This window comes from Nerophis ophidion, linkage group LG12 (assembly GCF_033978795.1).
Source record: "Nerophis ophidion isolate RoL-2023_Sa linkage group LG12, RoL_Noph_v1.0, whole genome shotgun sequence".
In the NCBI taxonomy this organism is placed as follows: Eukaryota; Metazoa; Chordata; class Actinopteri; order Syngnathiformes; family Syngnathidae; genus Nerophis; species Nerophis ophidion.
This window is the reverse complement of record NC_084622.1, coordinates 42367904-42387724: the sequence shown is the minus strand read 5'-3', so window position 1 is coordinate 42387724 and position 19821 is coordinate 42367904. Positions and strand designations below refer to the sequence as shown.

General features: G+C 38.5%; 1 protein-coding gene across 1 annotated transcript in view; it reads right to left on the bottom strand.

The window, feature by feature from the left end:
* Positions 1 to 19821, bottom strand: part of LOC133563457 (N-acetyl-beta-glucosaminyl-glycoprotein 4-beta-N-acetylgalactosaminyltransferase 1-like) — a 521254-nt gene that overhangs the window by 20537 nt on the left and 480896 nt on the right. The window contains exons 10-13 of the mRNA XM_061917589.1: positions 13768 to 13932; positions 8927 to 9036; positions 6663 to 6763; positions 2946 to 3019 (exon numbers count right to left, since the gene is read on the bottom strand). Of these exons, the coding sequence (XP_061773573.1) occupies positions 2946 to 3019; positions 6663 to 6763; positions 8927 to 9036; positions 13768 to 13932 (450 nt within the window). The remainder of the gene's footprint in view (positions 1 to 2945; positions 3020 to 6662; positions 6764 to 8926; positions 9037 to 13767; positions 13933 to 19821) is intronic.

The following is a 19821-nucleotide window of genomic DNA, read 5'->3' as shown; positions in this document are numbered from 1 at the left end:
CATCTGTGAAGGCACCATGAATGCTGAAAGGTCCATACAGGTTTTGGAGCAACATATGTTGTCATCCAAGCAACGTTATCATGGACGCCCCTGGTTATTTCAGCAAGACAAGTGTAACAACAGCGTGGCTTCGTAAAAAAAGAGTGCGGGTACTTTCCTGGCCCGCCTGCAGTCCAGACCTGTCTCCCATCGAAAATGTGTGGCGCATTATGAAGCGTAAAATACGACGGCGGAGACCCCAGACTGTTGAACGACTGAAGCTCTACATAAAACTGAATGGGAAAGAATTCCACTTTCAAAGCTTCAACAATTAGTTTCCAAATGTTTATTGAGTGTTGTTAAAAGAAAAGGTGATGTAACACAGTGGTGAACATGCCCTTTCCCAACTACTTTGGCACGTGTTGCAGCCATGAAATTCTAAGTTAATTATCATTTGCAAAAAAAAATAAATAAAGTTTACGAGTTTGAACATCAAATATCTTGTCTTTGTAGTGCATTCAACTGAATATGGGTTGAAAAGGCTTTGCAAATCATTGTATTCCGTTTATATTTACATCCAACCCAATTTCCCAACTAATATGGAGACGGGGTTTGTATATATATTTCAAGCATCATCCCCGTAGGAGACTCACCGCAGAACAGCTTAATGTGTCACTACACAACGCAAAATACCAGCATTATAACAGCGAATGCGTTATAGATGATCTGTAGTTGGCAAAATCATAGACAAGATGTCGCTATGTCTGATCAATGACCATCAGAAACGGTCACTTTACATTTAATAAAATACACACAAGTGAATGAAGATCATACTTAGCCATACATGTCGCACTAATGGTGACTGTATGAACAACGCCAACACTGTCATAAACATGTGCCATATAGTGAAACCACACTAAACAACAATGACAATCACATTTTGGGAGAATATTTGCACCACAACACAACAAACACTGTACAACAAATTCCCAGAATTCCCTGCAGCACCAACTCTTCCAGGGCGCTACAAAATAAACAAAAAAAAAACGAACGCGATTGGAGGGTCTACACCAAACATCCACTGTGATGATACCAAGTACAATAGCGTATCTAGTCGATACTACTATGATTACATCAATATTTTTAGCATCATAAAATCTCCTATTGTTTTTTTATTTATTTTTTATTTAGATTATGTTTCTAAACTCAGGAAATATGTCCCTGGACACATGAGGACTTTGACTATGATCAATGTATGATCCTGTAACTACTTGGTATCAGATTTATACTCAAATTTGTGGTATCATCCAAAACTAATGTAAAGTATCAAACAACAGAGACATGTGTGAGTATTACATTATAACAGAAGTGTTCATAGACATGTTAAAAGAGAAAGTAAGCAGATATTAACAGTAAATGAACAAGTAGATTAATAATTAATTTTCTACCACTTGTCCTTAATAATTTTGACAAAAATAATAGAATGATAAACGACACAATATATTACTGCATATGTCAGCAGACTAATAGGAGCCGTTGTTTGTTTACTTACTACTAAAACAAAAGCTGTCTTGTTTGTTCACTATTTTATTTAAGGACAAACTTGCAATAAGAAACATGTTTAATTTACCTTAAGATTTTTGGTGGTCCCCCTTATTTAGAAAAGTACCGTAATACATTTTTGAAGCTATCATTTGCAAAAAGAGTCACCATTTATATAGCGACTTGATTTCCAGAGGTGACAATGCTGGAACCAGCACAGAAAACGGTTTAAGGCGAGCCGTGGGTGGTTTGAAAAGTTTAGAAACACGTCATTGACTTCATCAGCGAAGGGGCTTTTTAACGCAATAAGTCTTCAATTGTGATGAGACCAAAATACATCCCACAGCGGACCTTTTTAAGAGCGAAGGAGAAGGCACTACCAGGACACAAGCTGATGAAGGATCGCCTTACACTGCTAGATTGTGCAAATCCTAGCGGTGACTGTAAGTGTAAAGTGATCCCAGGGTGTACAAACGATGGCACAAATATTTGCTGACACAAAATGAAAGGATTTCCTTTTGCTGTTTTTTTCATTGAAGCAACGTCGTTTTGGGGTGCATCAACAAGACTTGTGTAGGAGGGCGTGTTAACATTTAGGCTTGCTGTAATGTTGTTGTGGTGTTTGAATAGAAGAGATATTGTTGCGGCATTACCCCCTTGTTATATTGGCTTGATATACATATATATATATATATATACATATATATAAATACATATATATACACGTGTATATATATATATATATATATATATATATATATATTTATATATATATATATATATATATATATATATATATATATGTATATATATGTATAATATCATGTTAGACCTGCTCGACATCCATTGCTTTCGGTCAAATGGGGGGGGGGGGGAGTTGCCCACACATGCAGTCCTCTCCAAGGTTTCTCATAGTCATCATTGTCACCTACGGCAAACTGGTAGTGAGTTTTCCTTGCCCTTATGTGGGCTCTACCGAGGATGTCGTTGTGGTTTGTGTTGTGGTTTGTGCAGCCCTTTGAGACACTCGTGATTTAGGGCCATATAAATAATCATTGATCATTTCACAGGTTTCCTTGCTCGTCAGGGTTTTTTATAAAATGTATAAATCCCCTGATGAGCAGGGAAACCTGCGAAACAGGCTTGTAGGGATGATATAGCCTCTGTGGTTTTTCCTGACCTACCACACACACACACACACACAAACAGTATATATATATATATATATATATATGTACACAATATAATGTCTTCAAAGTGTGCAGTTTTTTACTATAATAGAGACTATTGTCAAAGCTATTATTCATGTTTATATTGATTCTTATGGGGAACTCTGACTTTTCGGTTTACTAATCATGTTCAAAAACCAATAAAGTTCATAAATCAAGCTTCCACTGTATATTAGTTTTTTTTGGCTAAGTTACCATCGGGGTTGGGAAAGAAGAATGGCCTGTCATCTTCCTCCTCGTCCATCTTCATATATTTGTAGAAACCGAACCTGTCAGACAAGCAAAACCACAACTTATTTTTATACATTACTTAAATTATACAGATGTATTCAATATTTAGTATTTAATCCCAAAAAGTCACTGTAGAGAGCAACCGATCAGTACCACACCATCTTTAACACATTGTCTTTGAGGTACCACGTGCAGATTGCATTTTGGATTGGTCAAATTCAAATTTCTATGTGGCAGCAGGAAAACATGGCTTTTTCTGCCTTTAATCTAGGCCTGGGTCGATATTCAATAAGTCTATTAAACGACGATAAATGAAAATTAAGTTGGTACGTTTTCCAGTTTTGATAAATTGCCATGTGCATGCTTCAAGAGCTTTTACACTTTTCGTTGAGTTTAGCAGTTATGCGTGTTTGTGCCATAGCAGAATGAAGAGAAACGGATGAATTCTCTTGTCCTTAATTAAGTGTCTTTCACTCTTAGAGCAGCGAGGCGGGTCTGCTGGCCCGCTAGCATCACACAGTGCAACAAGTTAACCCGTACAACACATATATGAGCGAAAATTGACAAAATGATCCAAAATCCAAATGCCTCTGCACCAGTGTGGGAATATTTCAGTTTAAACTTTTGGAACAAGAAGAGCCTATCAACATCATCGAGCCAGTTTGCCGAGTGTGTGTGAATACAAATAACCTACACTTCCCCTTCAAACCAACAGTCCACAAGGTGGACTAGGTGAGCGCAAACAAATCAGTGCAAAATAGTGTGCGCTCATAGAAAGTGCAGTTAAAGAAATTGCCAAAAACATGCTGCCATTTCATACTGTTATAAAAAACTAGTATTTCTAAAAGTGCTGCAAACGTTTGACAGACATGTGTCATGTTGTCATGTCACGTTGGTGTTCCTCACTCTGAATCTGCCAGACTAAAGTTTTTTATTTTTGCATATGACCTGGCAACATATCTGCTTATGCTGTAGGGCAGGGGTCACCAACACGGTGCCCGCGGGCACCAGGTCGCCCGTAAGGACCCGATGAGTAGCCCGTTGGCCTGTTCTAAAAATAGCTCAAATAGCAGCACTTACCAGTGAGCTGCCTCTATTTTTTCCATTTTATTTATTTATTAGCAAGCTGGTCTCGCTTTGCTTGACATTTTTAATTCTAAGAGAGACAAAACTCAAATAGAATTTGAAAATCCAAGAAAATATTTTAAAGACTTGGTCTTCACTCGTTTGTTTTTTTTAACTTGCTTCTTATAACTTTCAGAAAGACAATTTTAGAGAAAAAGTACAACCTTAAAAATTATTTTAGGATTTTTAAACACATATACTTTTTTTACCTTTTAAATTCCTTCCTCTTCTTTCCTTACAATTTAAATCAATGTTCAAGTATTTTTTATTTTATTTTAAAGAATAATAAATACATATTAATTTAATTCTTCATTTTAGCTTTTGTTCTTTAGACGAAGAATATTTGTGAAATATTTCTTCAATCTTATTATGATTAAAATTCCCCAAAAATTATTCTGGCAAATATAGACAATCTGTAGAATCAAATTTAAATCTTATTTCAAAGTCTTTTGAATTTCTTTTGAAATTTTTGTTCTGGAAAATCTAGAAGAAATAATGATTTGTCTTTGTTAGAAATATAGCTTGGTCCAATTTTTTATATAGTGCAGATTGGATTTTAACACATTTTAAAACATGTCATCAAAATTCTGAAATTAATCTTAATCAGGAAAAATTACTAATGATGTTCCATAAATTATTTTTTTAATTAAAAAAAAAAAGATTTGAATTAGCTAGTTTTTCTCTTCTTTTTTTCGGTTGAATTTTGAATTTTAAAGAGTCGAAATTGAAGATAAACTATGTTTCAAAATTTAATTTTCATTTTTTTTCCTGTTCAAGTAAGTGTTTTTTTCATCATTTATCCTCTACAAAAAACCTTCCGTAAAAGGAAAAAAAATGTACGACGGAATGACGGACAGAAACACCCATTTTTTAATATATATAGATTTATTTATTAAAGGTAAATAGAGCAAATTTGCTATTTCTGGCAATTTATTTAAGTGTGTATCAAACTGGTAGCCCTTCGCATTAATCAGTACCCAAGAAGTAGCTCTTTGTTTCAAAAAGGTTGGTGACCCCTGCTGTAGGGTGTATATTATTACTCTGCACTTTTGTTTAAATAGGTCCTAACTTGATTGTCAAAGAAGTAATGTACAACTCCACCTTTGCCTACATGTTCAATATTAAAGTGCGACTTTATTTGTCAATACTTTATTTAGCCAATTTAATTATTATTATTGTTTTAGTTGTGTGTATATTTGAGCCCTTACACACACCTCCTCCTTAGTATATTTTATTGCTTTTAGTTGTGATTTTTATTAAAGTGCAAGATTTGACTAATAGACAAAGTATATTTTATCGTAATTATATGTTTTTTTTTTTATTTACCTTGGATATTTAAAGTTTACATTTCAATTACAATGTTAAAATAAACAAGAAATAAAAGTTTATGGCATGTGAAAGGATATACATGGATTGTTATTAAGTATCATCATTACATCAATGCTTAATGTAGCTCTACAGAATCTCCTCTCCACAAAAGCACCTTGAAGATTCTAGCGGGAACTCTCATTCAACCCTTTTTTGATTACGCTTGCACCTCCTGGTACCCCAGCACCTCCAAAACCCTCAAATCTAGACTCCAAACATCCCAGAATAAGCTGGTCCGGTTACTTTTAGACCTCCACCCCAGATCACACCTCAATCCAACCCACTTCTCCAAAGTGGGCTGGCTCAGGGTGGAGGACAGAGTAAAACAACTTGCACTGAGCCTAGTCTATAAAATCCGCTACACCTCCCTGATACCGAAGTACATGTCAAACTACTTCCTTAACGAAAATGACCGCCATAACCACAACACCAGGGGGAGCTCCACAAACCACGTTAAACCCAGATTCTGATCTAACAAAGGTCTTAACTCATTCTCTTTCTATGCCACATTAATGTGGAATTAACTCCCAACAGGTGTAAAAGTAAGTGCATCTCTATATTCCTTTATTCCTTCAAAACCGCTTTAAAACAACACCTCCAGGCAACTTCAAACCTTTACTAATACCCTCCTCCATTCACATCCCATCTCCCCGGATTATAAACAACTCAAATGTACTTCTAATGTATATACTTGTTCTTATGCTATCTGAACTCACTATGTTCTCTGCTGGCTGTACATATCCTACTAAATAAGACCTACACTGTTTAAATGTCCACATTTCTCTGTTGATGCAATTGTTAATGACTGAAGTTCTGATATCAACCAAAGCTCCTCATCCCACCCCCCGAATTGTAAATAATGTAAATAATTCAATGTACATACTATGATGATTAACCTGTGTGATGACTGTATTATGCTGATAGTATATATTTGTACCATGAATTGATTAAGGTGGACCCCGACTTAAACAAGTTGAAAAACGTATTCGGGTGTTACAATTTAGTGGTCAATTGTACGGAATATGTACTGTACTGTGCAATCTACTAATAAAAGTATCAATCAATCAATCAAAAGCTGCGTGTGTCCCGTCTGTCAGCCACTATAGTTTTTATCAGCAGCGAATTTACACACCAGAGCTGAGACACAGGCGAGACTAGAAGATTGTTTCAAGGTTTGGAACAACGTACTTCTCCAAGTAGATTGGGGACTCTCTGTAGAAACATTTGTTCTCTCGCTCCATGTGTGTGAGCCGTGTGAAGTCATTTGGGTAGACGAAAGACAGATACACCTGGAAAAAGAGATGACACCATGTGAAGAATGGCAGAAATGTAACTATTACAGTAATCAATTGTGGGTTGATACTCTAACTCAGTGGTTCTTAAAGGGGAACATTATCACCAAACCTATGCAAGCGTCAATATATACCTTGATGTTGCAGAAAAAAGACCATGTATTTTTTTAACCGATTTCCGAACTCTAAATGGGTGAATTTTGGAAAATTTAACGCCTTTCTGTTTATCGGTCTTTTAGCGATGACGTCAGAACGTGATGTCACTGAGGTAATACACCCGCCATTTTCATTTTCACATTACAAACACCGGGTCTCAGCTCTGTTATTTTCCGTTTTTTCGACTATTTTTTGGAACCTTGGAGACATCATGCCTCGTCGGTGTGTTGTCGGCGGGTGTAACAACACTAACAGGGAGGGATTCAAGTTGCACCACTGGCAAGAAATCTGCTGCCAGACCCCCATTGAATGTACCAGAGTGTCTGCACATTTGACCGGCGATGCTAAGACAGACATGGCACAGAGATGTATGGATAACCTGCAGATGCTTTTGCAACGATTAAGTCAACAAAATCACAAAGGTGAGTTTTGTTGATGTCGTTGACTTATGTGCTAATCAGACATATTTGGTCACAGCATGACTGCCAGCTAATCGATGCTAACATGCTACGCTAATCGATGCTAACATGCTATTTACGCTAACTGTACGTACATTTGAAACTAGATACCCATATTTAATGCGAAACAAACACTTACCAATCGACATATTTAAGTTGCTCCAGTGTCACAAGATGCGAAAGTCTTGATCGTTTGGTCCGCACATTTTACCGGCGATGCTAATAAGGCAGCCATGCTACGGGCCAATTCATTAGGTACACCCATGCTATGGCCGAATAGCGTCAATAGCTATTCGCCCAATAGCTTCAATTTCTTCTTCAATTTCGTTTTCGCTATCTGCCTCCATACTCCGACCATCTGTTTCAATACATGCGTAATCTGTTGAATCGCTTAAGCCGCTGAAATCAGAGTCTGAATCAGAGCTAATGTTGCTATATCTTGCTGTGGTAACCGCCATGTTGTTTGTAATGGCAGCCCTGTATGACGTCACAGGGAAATGGACAGTCGCATCACAAATAGCGAAAATTAAGAACTTTAAAGCTTTTTTTTAGGGATATTCCGGGAGGTGTAAAATTTTGAAAAAAACTTTGAAAAATAAAACAAGCCAATGGGAACTGATTTTTATTGTTTTTAACCCTTTTGAAATTGTGATAATGTTCCCCTTTAACCTGGGTTCGATCGAACCCGAGGGGTTCGGTGAGTCGGCCTCAGGGGTTCGGCAGAGGTCAAAACACACCCGACTCATCGTCTCAATAAAAACTTCTCCCTATCGGCCTATTACGGATACTACAACAGCAGAAGTAACGCTGATTTGCAGGTGTGTAATTTGTTGTGAGTTTATGCACGGTGTTGGTTTTGTTCTTTGAACAAGGGTGATGTTAATGCATGGTTCATTTTGTGCACCAGTAAAAAAACACGGTAACACTTGAGTAGTGGGAACATATTTACCATTAATTATTGTTGCTTAACATGCAAATTAGCAACATATTGGCTCTTAACTAGTCATTATTAAGTACTTATTAATGCCTTATTCGGCATGGGCTCATTATAACCCTTATCCTCTAAACCTAACCCTAACCAAATAACTCTAAATGAAGTCTTTGTTACTTTGGATATGTTCTCCGTACTAAAGTGTTACCAAAAACACATAACTTTGTCTTGAATTAAAAAAAAATATATATATTTTTTTCACTAAGAAGGGTTCGGTGAATGTGCATATGAAACTAATGGGGTTCGGTACCTCCAACAAGGTTCAGAACCACTGCTCTAACTTAACTTTGATATTGATGTAGTAAGTTGCATTTTCCTATAGGGGGAAGCAGCGTTCAACATCACTTGCTTCGTACTTCCCTCGTGATTCCTGAGAATACTACAATCTCTCCTTAGAGGTCTACTTTTTAGCAGGTAAAAAGTCACCCATACTTACTTCCGTTCACCCCATCAATATGATTTTAGTTTGAGCCAATTAAAAACAACATGACACATGAAGAAGGACAAGCCTGGTGATGATCCACAAAAAAAAAAAGCGATGAAAAGGTCACTTACAAACTGTAGGCCTTGGTATCTGGCGATGGGGAAGTCTTTGACCACATAGGTGGGAGAGTAAAGACAGGCGGGCAGGACATTTTCCAGGCGGGAGGGGTCGATCATAGGAACTGAAAGAGGAGGAAAAACAAGGATGAAGTTATGTCATCAGAATCAAACTTTTTTTTAAATAATATTTATTTATGAATTTGATAGGGAAATCATGATACAGGTACTGAGAAAACAGACACTTAAAAAAAAAAAAATCACAAACATACAGAGATGTGTCACTGAATAAAAAGAACAACAACAAAAAAGAGTTGAGGTAAGTGGAAAGGTTCATTGTCAACAATGAGTGACACATTTATCCCATAGATCAGGGGTGCCCACACTTTTTCTGCAGGCGAGCTACTTTTCAATTGACCAACTCGAGGGGATCTACCTCATTTATATATATCATTTATATTTATTTATTTATGAAAGAGACATTTTTGTAAACAAGTTAAATGTGTTTAATGATAATACAAGCATGTGTAACACATATAGATGTCTTTCTTTCACGAAGACAAGAATATAAGTTGGTGTATTACCTGATTCTGATGACTTGCATTGATTGGAATCAGACAGTAATGATGATTTTCAAATGGAGGAGAAAAAAAGTTGTCCTTTCTGTACAATACCACATGAAAGTGGTTGGTTTTTGGCATCTAATTCATCCAGCTTCCATACACTTTACAAGAAAAACATTGGCGGCAAATTCCGTAGCTTTCCTGATTGACATTCGCGGCACCCGAGGGTCTTGTGAGATGACGCTGGCTGCTGCCAGTTCATTATTATGAAAAAATGACAGAGAGGAAGGCGAGAAACACTTTTTATTTCAACACACTCTCGCGCCGTCAAAACTCTAAAGGCCGACCGCACATTTCCTAGCTTCACAATAAAAGCCCTGCTTCATGCTGCCTGTGCTAACAAAATAAGAGTCTCGGAAAGCTGGCGTGCACAAGGGATGTGCACGCCAGCTTTCTGAGGGATCGCTTGTGCACGGCAGTTTCCCGAGACTCTTATTTAGTTAGCGCAGGCAGCATGAAGCAGGGCTTTTATTGTGAAGATGGGAAATGTGCAGTCGGCCTTTAGAGTTTTGACGGAAAGTACGGCGCGAGAGTCTGTTGAAATAAAAAGTGTTTCTCGGCTTCCTCTCGGTCATATTTTAATAATAATGATCTCGCAGCAGCCAACGTCATCTCACAAGACCCTCCGGTACCGTGAATGTCATTTAAGTGACGTCTTGGTGAAGATTGATGATGATCACTAATTTTTAGGTCTATTTTTTTTAAAAGCCTGGCTGGAGATCGACTGACACACCCCCCGCGGTCGACTGGTAGCTCGCGATCAACGTAATGGGCACCCCTGCCATAGATTCTTTACTTTATCTATGTAAGCGGCCACCGCTGCTGCCCACTGCTCCCCTCACCTCCCAGGGGGTGATCAAGGGTGAGAGGCGTGTTTGGTTGCGGGGGGTGGTTAAGAGTCAAGTATCTCATATATATATATATATATATATATATAAAATACTTGCCTTTCAGTGAATTCCAGCTATATGTATATATATGTCTTGATTGGATTATCCAGAGAATAGTGCTCGAGATTTTTTTTTTCTCCTGATGATTGAGGGAACCCCTCATGAAACAGTTCTGTAGAGACGAAGTAGTCTTGTGATTTTTCCCACACCTACATACATATATATATATATATATATATATATATACATATATATATATATATATATATATATATATATATATATATATATATATATATATATATATATAGGTGTCTGGAACCGATAAAATCTTACATATATTATTTCTTATGGGGAAAATGTTTTACTTTTCGCTTTCTGCCTGACTTTTTGGAACGGACTACTAATGAAAAAGGAGGTACCACTGCCTCCTTCGATTTTTCAGTATGCGCCCCTTTGTGGGAGTAATGTGGACGCCCCTGTAGTAACAGATACATCAATGCCTTACACCAGTGGTTTTTAACCTGACTTCTATCGAACCCTAGGGGCTCGGGGAGTCGGTCTCGGGGCTTCGGCAGAGCCTCCGCCGCGGAAGTCAAGACACACCCGACTCATCGTGTAAACAAAAACGTCTCCCTATCGGCATATCATGGATATCCCAAACAATAATCCCTCTACTTTTCCATACACGTAAGCAAACGCAAAAACTCCTTGAGCATTCAGTGGAACACCAAGTGAGCGACGTCAGACGTGCACATGCACTGTGGCCCCACCAGCAGCACACCTGTCCCAGACCTGACTAAATAACAAGCTGAGATAGGCTCCAGCACCCCGGGTCCCCGAAAGGAACAAGTGGTAGAAAATTGATGGATAAATGGATGTTTTATTATTATAATAAAATGACAGCAGTCATTTCCATGAGATCATTTTCTAATATAGGTTTTTTGGCCCACTTACAATGACAATAACAAAAAACAATGTTTTTCATGGGCTGTGTACTAGTACTGTATGCGTGGGTGGAAAACGAACAAAAGGAACGGACTTTGCTGTGAAAAGGACATGAGTGGCACCTGCCAAGATGAAGCCACGCATAGCTGAACTGGTCTACAGTGGACTCTATACTTGCCAACCCTCCCGGATTTTCCGGGAGACTCCCGAAATTCAGCGCCTCTCCCGAAAACCTTCCGGGACAAATTTTCTCCCGAGGCGGAGCTTGAGGCCACGCCCCCTCCAGCTCCATGCAGACCTGACTCAATGTTGTGACCCTCTTAAACAGGACAATACTGCCATCTACTGTACATGGAATAGAATGTAAATATATTCTACATTTAAGTGCAGTCAAGGAACATGCATTAGGGAGTCTGTTCTGAAGCCCACAGTAAAGAGACGTAACTTCATCACGTCGCCTGGTTATTGACTCCAACCCAATATATTACACCGTCGGCGAGCAAAATGAAGAAATACGCTTGCAAGTTCCAGAACGATTGGAAACAAGAATTTCAGTTTATCCAGGAGAGTTTGAAGAGGAAGGGGTATGTTGCCTGTAAATTTTGTAGAACAGACTTCTCCATTGAACACGGCGGCCGAACGGATATACTCAGCCATGAACGGTCAGTCAGCGAAGCACAAAGCGTCCGCAGCGCAGCATTGTTCACAACCCAGTATTATGGCCCACCTCGCAAAATGGAAACCCGATGGTGTATCTTATGCTGAGACAAAGATGGCTATGCTGATAGCTGGAAGCAACATCCCGTTCTCATTTGCGGAAATCCGTGAAGGATGTTCCCGGATTCGGAGATCGCTCGCCAGTACGCAAATGGCAGAACAAAGGTTATTCGAATAGTGAAAGGTAAGTGTTGTTGTTTTTTTAACTAACCAACAAGCACAACTGTGTTTTTATTACTGTGTATTTGATAGGTGCCGTCGGAAATTCAACTATTTATTTTATTTATATATATGAAATAAAATAAATATATATAGCTAGAATTCACTGAAAGTCATGTATTTTATACATACATATATATATTTAACTCAAAGTAAAGCCGCTGCTCCTCCACATCGAGAGGAGCCAGATGAGGTGGTTCGGGCATCTGGTCAGGATGCCACCCGAACGCCTCCCGAGGGAGGTGTTTAGGGCACGCCCAACCGGTAGGAGGCCACGGGGAAGACCCAGAACACGTTGGGAAGACTATGTCTGCTGGCTGGCCTGGGAACGCCTCGGGATCCCCCAGGAAGAGGTAGATGAAGTGGCTGGGGAGAGGGAAGTCTGGGCTTCCCTGCTTAGGCTGCTGCCCCCGTGACCCGACCTCGGATAAGCGGAAGAAGATGGATATATATATGTATGAAGTATATATGAAATACTTGAGTTGGTGAATTATACGCCACCCCTCTTAACCACGCCCCCCAACCACGCCAATTCCTGTTTTCTTGACCAAGTCGTAGTTTTAATACCCGAACGAAACACTTCAAGGCATAATTTTCTTCCCTTATTCTTCTGTTGTTTGAAAGCTCTTCTTCGTTGGTTTTCCTGCAATTTTATTGGGTGAATGCTGTGGGACGAAAACAACATGATGTAATTTGATTGGCTGTTGTACTGACAGGTAGCGCACAGGCTGTCATCGGACACATGTTGACAGACACGCGAACACAATGGAAGATACGGAGCGCTCCTGAATAACTTTTTAATCGTTGGGTTTTGGGGAAAGTAGCAAGTCATGTCAAGTCAAAAGGCTCAAGTCCAAGTCAAGTCACAAGTCACTGATGTTAAAATCTAAGTCGAGTTGCAAGTCTTTTTACATTTTGTCAAGTCGAGTCTAAAGTCATCAAATTCATGACTCGAGTCTGACTAGAGTCCAAGTCATGTGACTCGAGTCCACACCTCTGTTGGCAAGTATGGTGGACCCCGACTTAAAAAGTTGAAAAACTTATTCGGGTGTTACCATTTAGTGATCAATTGTACGGAATATGTCCTTTACTGTGCAATCTACTAGTAAAAGTTTCAATCAATCTATTCAAAGTCTCTGAAAGGCAACAGCAGAAGTCTGATTGACTGATTTGCAGGTCTGTAATTCGTTGTGAGTTCATGCACTGTGTTGGTTTTGTTCTTTGACCAAAGTGATGTTCATACTTGGTTCATTTTGTGCACCTGTAAAAAAAAAAAAACTTTGTCTTGAATTTGAAGAAAAAAAACATTTTATTTTTCACTAAAGAAGGGTTCGGTGAATGCGCATATGAAACCAGTGGGGTTCGGTACCTCCAACAAGGTTAAGAACCACTGCCTTACACTTAACCGGATTATGAGAGAGAGACTAGGAAAAAGCCAGATAGTATGGAATAGACTTACTGTTGTAAAAGGTGTCCCTGGGGTCGGGCTTCAGCATGTCTGCTCCGTGCTGCAGTACACCACCCCCTTCCACCTTCCAGGGTAGCGACTCCTCCGGGAGACGGAGGTGACTGGCAAAGGTTTGAGGGATGTGACCTATACTGTTCATCTTGAAACTGGACTCATCTGAAAGAAGGTAAAAAAAAAAAAATGGCTGAGAAAATGTGTCGAGATAGATCCATTCAATGGCGTTTGAAGGACAAACAAATACACATCGATTTATTGTGTGACCATCATAGATCTCTGCTGGGCATTAAAGGGTGAAGAGGGAAGAAGAGACGGACAGTCACTGAATACTTAATTAGGTACGCCTGCACGGTCTTGTGAGAGCCAATAGGGAACCAGTATCAACAATTCTGCCTTTTCATAGGTAATGCTCAGTTTATCCATAAAGTGAAGTGATGTGAATTATATTTATATAGCGCTTTTCTCAAGTGACTCAAAGCGCTTTACATAGTGACACCCAATATCTAAGTTCCATTTAAACCAGTGTGGGTGGCACTGGGAGCAGGTGGGTAAAGTGTCTTGCCCAAGGACACAACGGCAGTAACTAGGATGGCACAAGCGGGAATCGAACCTGCAACCCTCAAGTTGCTGGCACGGCCACTCTACCAACCGAGCTATGCCGCCCAAACAATGAGAAAATATAGAAGGTGTCTGAAATCAGATTTCTTGGGGTCATCTTAGATGAAAAGTTGACATGGAAAGCTCATATAATGCATGTGAAAAATAAGGTATCTAAAAGCTTATTTATATTGAATAAAGTTAAATATAGCTATCCATAAAACACAATGAGAATGTTATATTGCTCAATTATTCGACCTTATTTCAATTATTGTGCAGAAATACGGGGATTTTAAACCAGACAAACAAGTCAATGGCGTTTTAAAATCGTGTTTTTATCACCTTCGTCTTTTAGTAAAGGTTAAACCGTTTTTATCTTTTAACCTTTTTGAACAAGTCGTTCATGCTTTTATTTCAAGTGGCCTGGACTACTGCAATGCACTTTTTTGCCGGCATTAGGCAAAAATCTCTCTCCCGGTTGCAGTTAGTCCAGAACGTGGGGCCAGGAAACGCCAGCATATAACCCCAATTCTTCAGAGTTTGCGCTGGGTCCCTGTTCATTTTAGAATTGATTTTAAAACATTGCTGTTTGTTTTTAAATCTTTACATGGACTGGCACCTCAATATATCTTGGACCTTATCCAAATTTACATTCCTGCGCGCGCTCTGAGGTCCGAGAGCCAGTTCCAGCTCGTGGTGAAAAAGACCAGACTTAAGACCAGGGGAGACAGGGCCTTCTCTGTGGTCGGCCCTAAGATCTGGAACACTCTGTTCCTCCATGTTCAAACTGCTTCCACAGTGGAGTGTTTTAAGTCTCATCTTAAAACCCACTTTTATTCTTTGGCTTTTAACACTACGTGAGTTGTGTGGTCCTCTGTTGTCTGGTGTCCTCTGTGTTTTTTATACGTTTTGATTTCTATTTTACTGTTTTAATTGATTTTACCCTTTATAATTGTTTTTAATCATATTTGTTTTTTTTTTTTTTTTTTATATTGGTTTTATATTTATTTATTTTTTGTTTTTATTCAGTCATTGGTGGAGCATAATATGTTTTTTTTTTAATATTGTTTTTAACATGGCTGTGCAGCACTTTGGAAACGTTACTGTTGTTTAACAGTGCTGTAGAAATAAAGTGGATTGGATTGGATTGGAAATACATATCATAGCAACATAATGTCTTTATTTCTTTCACAGAAAAAAGCAATTCGAATCATTTTTAAAGTACGATATAGAAACCACACAAATCCACTCTTCATTAGGTCAGGATTACTAAAACTAAAAGACATTGTAGAATTGGATACTCTATTAATGATGTTCAAAGCGAGAAATAAAGTTCTTCCGAAGGACATACAAAAGTTATTTGTGTTTACATCTGAAGATGAGAACCACAGAAGGCCGTATGACTTTAAACCTCCAAGAGTGCGAACAAATTTGAAACAAATGTGCTTGTCCGTTGTTGGTGTGAAAGCATGGAATTCTCTAAACAAAGACTTAAAAAGCTGTAAGAATATCTTTGTATCTAAAAAGAGCTATAAAAAGAGAAAACTGGAATTATATCAAACTGAGTTTTGATTTAGATTGGACGTGTCATTGTGAAAATGCTTAAAGGGAAATGGAAAAGTATGTTGGAGTTTGGGTGTTGGTGGAGGGAACAGTTATAATTCATCTAAAATACTGTAATTTGTGTTAAAAAGGGGGCAGATAAATATAAGAATATTATTCTTCTATCTGCTCCTTTCTGATCATGGAAATGTACATGAAACAAAAAAAACAAAAAAACAATGACAGTGTCAATTGTACGTGGCTTGTAAATATGCGTTTTCATGAAAGGAATAAAAATAAATGATGATGATGGGTGTTTGATAGTCAGGAATGCATTCCTTCAATAGATAGTGCGCTGCATCGTAACGACAGATGTATGGATTACTAATTTAACTTTCCTTATATATATATTTTTTTCTCTCTGAAAGTTGTGTTTCAAATAGCAACCTATAAGGCAGGGGTCACCAACGCCCGTAAGGACCAGATGAGTAGCCCGCTGGCCTGTTCTAAAAATAGCTCAAATAGCAGCACTTACCAGTGAGCTGCCTCTATTTTTTAAAATTGTATTTATTTACTAGCAAGCTGGTCTCGCTTTGCTCTATATTTCTAATTCTAAGAGAGACAAAACTCAAATAGAATTTGAAAATCCAAGAAAATATTTTAAAGACTTGGTCTCCACTTGTTTAAATAAATTCATTTAATTTTTTTTACTTTGCTTCTTATAACTTTCAGAAAGACAATTTTAGAGAAAAAATACAACCTTAAAAATCCAACCAACCAACCAACCATTTCCTACCGCTTATTCCCTTTCGGGGTCGCGGGGGGCGCTGGCGCCTATCTCAGCTACAATCGGGCGGAAGGCGGGGTACACCCTGGACAAGTCGCCACCTTATCGCAGGGCCAACACAGATAGACAGACAACATTCACACTCACATTCACACACTAGGGCCGATTTTGTGTTGCCGATCAACCTATCCCCAGGTGCATGTCTTTGGAGGTGGGAGGAAGCCGGAGTACCCGGAAGGAACCCACGCATTCACGGGGAGAACATGCAAACTCCACACAGAAAGATCCCGAGCCTGGATTTGAACCCAGGACTGCAGGACCTTCGTATTGTGAGGCAGACGCACTAACCCCTCTGCCACCGTGAAATCATTTTAGGATTTTTAAACACATATACCTTTTTACCTTTTAAATTCCTTCCTCTTCTTTCCTGACAATTTAAATCAATGTTCAAGGTAATTAATTTTTTTTATTGTAAAGAATAATAAATACATTTTAATTTAATTCTTCATTTTAGCTTCCATTTTTTTGACAAAGAATAATTGTGAAATATTTCTTCAAACTCATGATTAAAATTCCCAAAAATTATTCTGGAAAATCTCGAAAATCTATAGAACCAAATTCAAATCTAATTTCAAAGTCTTTTGAATTTCTTTTAAAATTTTTGTTCTGGAAAATCTAGAAGAAATATTGATTTGTATAGCTTGGTCCAATTTGTTATATATTCTAACAAAGGGCAGATTGGATTTTAACCTATTTAAAACATGTCATCAAAATTCTAAAATTAATCTTAATCAGGAAAAATTACTAATGATGTTACATACATTATTTACTAATTTTTTTTCCCAAAATTTGAATTAGCTTGTTTTTCTCTTCCTTTTTTCGGTTGAATTTTGAATTTTAAAGAGTCAAAATTAAAGATAAACTATGTTTAAAAATGCTATTTTTTTTTTCCTGTTTTCTCCTCTTTTAAACCGTTCAATTAAGTGTTTTTTCATCATTCATCCTCTACAAAAAACATTCCGTAAAAGGAAAAAAAAATGTACGACGGAATGACAGACAGAAATACCCATTTATATATATATATATACATATATATTTATTTATATATGGATTTATTCATTAAAGGTAAATTGAGCAAACTGGCTATTTCTGGCAATTTATTTAAGTGTGTATCAAACTGGTAGCCCTTCGCATTAATCAGTACCCAAGAACTAGCTCTTGGTTTCAAAAAGGTTTCTGACCCCTGCTATAAAGTATACAGCACTGCACCCCGCATCACCGTTAAAAGAAAGCAAGATGATTTTTTGATACAGCTCATGTATTATGTCTTATCGGACACGCTGGCGCGCTTGAAAAAGCGAGAAACAAAGTCCAAGAAAGTATAAGTTTGGAGACGAAAACCCAAATAGTGCAGAGGAGAATCATAATTACACCAATCGATAGCAGAGGAGGAGGACAAGGCATGTGTGATTAATGGCACGTCAGTAGCAAGACCTGATGGGAAAAATGCCATGTAATTAACCGGGTGGTCAGCGACGTTTTTGGTCCTCTTGGGGTTGGCCGTGCACATCCAGTGTGCGCACGTACGCCAAACAAAGGGCACCTATTTTTAAACTTCTTCCCAGAGATAGAAGACATCTGTTGATCACATACGTGGTTTCCATGACAACACCAATGTAAATATCTGCTGGCTCCCAATGCGAGAACAAAAAGGTATGGTATGGCTCTGGTGTGTCAGTCACTCTCGGTTTTATCTCTTTAATATTTTACTGATAATTGTTCTGAAAAAGGCCATAACTCTATGTTAAAGGTCAGATCATGTGTTGTGTTTTTTTTTTTTTAATCACAGAACTACAAGTCTATTTTACAAAACGGTTTCAGGCTGTGTCCAGAGCAGGGGTCGGCAACCCAAAATGTTGAAAGAGACATATTGGACTAAAAAAACAGCCGCAAAAAATTAAAAGCCTTCTATAAGCAGCTTATAGAGGCTCCAGCGACCCCTAACGACCCTGAAAGGGCCAAGCAGTCGAAAATGGATGGATAGTGTCAGGCTTGCCCCTGACAGTTTGTGTGTGTTTTAGTTTCTCCTCTGTGTGTAGTATTTCCTGTCTTTTGTTTCCTGTCAGTGCTCTTATTTTTTCTGTTTCCTGTTTTTTCCCCCTGAGCACTGTTTTCCCTCAGCTGCGGCTGATTGGCAACTGGCAACACCTGGTGTCAATCAGCCCGCTCCTATTTGAACCTGTTTTGTCCTCCAGTCGATTGCTGGATTACTGTCATGTATTGTCGCTCCTGTCTTGTCGTGCCGTGTCATGTCTTTGTAGCGTAGCGGTAAGCTATATTCGTTAGATGTTTGTAGCTTACTGTTTTTTGTTCCCTGCTTTGTTTTCATATTACAAGTACGACATCTGTTTTCCTGCTCACTACCTGCTAGTTTCCACGCTAGGCCCTTTTTGTTTTTTCTTGCTTCCATGCTAAGTTTCTTTTGTTTTCTAGCTCCCATGCTAGCTCTCCTAGTTGGTTATCCGCCTCGTGCGCGATTTTTGTTGTACCCCTCTGGTTTGTTCTTGTTTTAGTATCTTTATTAAATCATCTTTTCCTATCCAATGCCTGCCTCCATCTCTGCATCTTGGGGCTCATCACAAACGAACTTTGACGGATAGATGTAGGTGTTATAATTAAAGTTAAAGTAAAGTACCAATGATTGTCACACACACACTAGGTGTGGCGAAATGATTCTCTGCGTTTGACTCATCACCCTTTATCACCCCATGGGAGGTGAGGGGAGCAGTGGGCAGCAGTGGTGGCAGCACCCGGGAATAATTTTTTGTGATTTAACCCCCAATTCCGACCCTGAGTCCCAAGCAGGGAGGGAATGGTATCAATTTTTATAGTCTTTGGTATGACTTGGCCGGGGTTTGAACTCACTACCTACCGGTCTCAGGGTGGACACTCTAACCACTAGGCCACTGAATTAAGGCAACACATGATGTAAGTGTCTATATCAGTTATATTAGCCTACTATCAGAATTACTTTGAAAGTCTTATATAAGTGTGATAATGAAGGCAACACATGATGTGTCTATATTAGCTTTCTATCAAAATAACTTTAAAATTCCTATATA